Raw genomic sequence first — 2,500 nt, 5'->3', positions numbered from 1 at the left:
TGTCCTCATCTTCACCAATGTTGACAGCTGAGCGAATTCCCACGCAGTGATCGCGTCGTTCTCGATTTACCATCAAACAAAAATGGCGGAGGATGGTGAGACAAACGCGTATACAGTATACATTTTGTGGACGAACGTGATTTGTTGACTACAGAGTTAAGCGATTACAATGACTTATGTTTTGAAACCCGTATCTTGGAAGGAACGAGTTATGTAACCGACAGGATTTTGTACAGAATGGCAAATGGAAGACTATAGTCGATAAGTACGATCTCTCTGACTTTAATAAACGCATTCTCGGTTTCCTTTGCGGGATTAAAATATGATGACTTAATTCTTATATGGTGATAAAGTAGACAGATAGAGCTCAACAACAGTACCAAACATGAAAGGAAAACTTGAATCAAGTGTCCGATAAAAATTTTTGAACCCGTGTTGCCCGTGTTATCGGATTCAAGTGAATTTGCAAAGCACGTATGTTAAATATAGCTGTCTCCTTAAAAAAAGATTTAACACGGTTTCGTATATGGCACAACCTTGAATGTGGTATCATTGAAAACTAGACAATTAAGCGATTTCAGTTATAGATGTTTGAAACCTGTATCTTGAAAGGATCGAGTTTTATAAACGACAGAATTTTGTAAACATTGGCAATTCGCAGACTACAGTCAACAAGTAATATATCGCCGACTTGGTTAACGCGTTCTTGATTTTCTTCGCGGGATTAAAATCTGACGACTTAATTCTTAGATATTCATAAATTAGACAGATATCAGACATGAAAGGAAAACTTGAACAGACAGCGCGATAAAAATGTATGAACAAGTGGAATCGCATGGAAGTAAATTTGCAAAGCACGCATGTTAAATATACCTGAGTATATTTATGGAATAGACTGCCTGTCGAATTGCGGCAAGCAAGTACTCTGAATGCATTTCGTTCAGGCTGCAGCGGCTTCTTTTAGCGATAATTAGTATTTTAATACCCACTGCACTCCTGGAAAGCAGGTTAAATAATTTCTACTTTATTACTTTTTAAATTATATTTTGTTACTTGTAGATTAGAATTACCATGTATGTACTTAGATTTAGATTTTTAAATTATACTAGAGTGTAGATTGGTAGTGTATATATTCTATGATATAATGTTTTATAAATCCTGAGGGGTTACCCGTGTATAAGTAAAGATTGATTGATTGACTATATTCTAGGGAACAAGGACTAATACTTGTAGACTCACCAAGCCCAGTGACACAGTGGGTATTTTATGGGCTACAAGAGCAGTAGCAACAGGAAGGAGGGTTCTGAGATGAGTCTAAGGAAAGACTCAAAAGTCCAACCATTTGTGGATGTAATCACAAAGTCATCACTTCCTTTTCGTTATTTTAAGACCCCGAGAGTTGATCAGGTGAGCGCCACTGAGACAACTGGATGGTGGGTGAAAATCAATGATGCGAAAATGTGCAAATTGCGATTCCACTGTTAATGTGGGAGCGGAGTGTAAAATCTCATGGTAAACGGACCAATCGAGCTTGACAAATGGACAAACAGAAGATCTGCTATTTTTAAAGCGCAATTCAAAAAACTATTCCATTGTATATTAAAGGGGCAGTGTCACGCTATTTTAGTCAAACTTCAAAACACTAAAACACGTCACATCAATCAAGACCAAAAAAATAATGGTGTAGTTTTGTTGCCAATAACAATTGAAGTGAACTGGAGCTATTAAGTGGATTGTGGATGGACAGGGTGGAAATGGATTGAAAGTTGAAAAAGCTAGTCACTTTTTTTCAAGTTCAGAGATGGTGTCCGCAGAAAGTCGCCAAAAATTAAATGCGAATAGCTCTTTGTGCAATAAATATATTTCTTATCTTGTCAGTGGGTTGTCAGGAATGTTGCACGCGTGAGCTTAAGTACTAATTTAGATTTTTACCCAGTTTTGACCTAAAAACAGCAAATTTAGTATGACGGTGCTTCTTTAATCTGATAGAAAATCTGATGAATGCGTTCTAACCTGGTGCTCGTGGAATTCCATTGCCGCAGTAACGTGAGTAACACCCGAGTGAATCAAGGCGGTACACATAAAAGGCGCCACAATTGCGGACACTGATGTCCTTTGAAAAGTAGCAGCAGTCAGTCCCATTTAAGTGCTGCAAAAAGCAGACTTTTCGCTGGACAATCCCCTCAGCCACTGTAGGATGTGTGCCATTGAGCCAGCCTGGTGAGTCTGTGTTGCAGTGATACATCTTTCGACAAGAATCTGCCATCTGAGTTCCAGCCTCTCCGCTAAATCGATACCAACCAGACAACGTGGAATCGCACAGGTTACCAATGCTGCTGTTAGCGTAAGTCATTGCTCGGTTGGACTCGTTCAGAAATCTGTAGTTGGAACATTCTAAAACAATTTTTAAGACAGATAACACTTTGAGGATTATTGTACTAGATGGGCTGGAGAAAGACATAACTGATCTTTTTGGTTCTCATGTCGCATCGCAATTTAG

The 2,500-nt window shown here is 38.6% G+C and overlaps 1 protein-coding gene across 1 annotated transcript in view; it reads right to left on the bottom strand.

Annotated features, from left to right (window-relative positions):
• The window catches only part of LOC138008197 (uncharacterized), a 91,507-nt gene that overhangs the window by 34,438 nt on the left and 54,569 nt on the right, over positions 1–2,500 (bottom strand). Inside the window, exon 11 of the mRNA XM_068855440.1 lies at positions 2,014–2,394. Coding sequence (XP_068711541.1) covers positions 2,014–2,394 — 381 coding nt within the window. The remainder of the gene's footprint in view (positions 1–2,013; positions 2,395–2,500) is intronic.

This window comes from Montipora foliosa, chromosome 6 (genome assembly GCF_036669935.1).
Source record: "Montipora foliosa isolate CH-2021 chromosome 6, ASM3666993v2, whole genome shotgun sequence".
Lineage (NCBI taxonomy): Eukaryota > Metazoa > Cnidaria > Anthozoa > Scleractinia > Acroporidae > Montipora > Montipora foliosa.
Note: the sequence above shows the minus strand (reverse complement) of the source record. Positions and strands in the feature narration are given on the sequence as shown.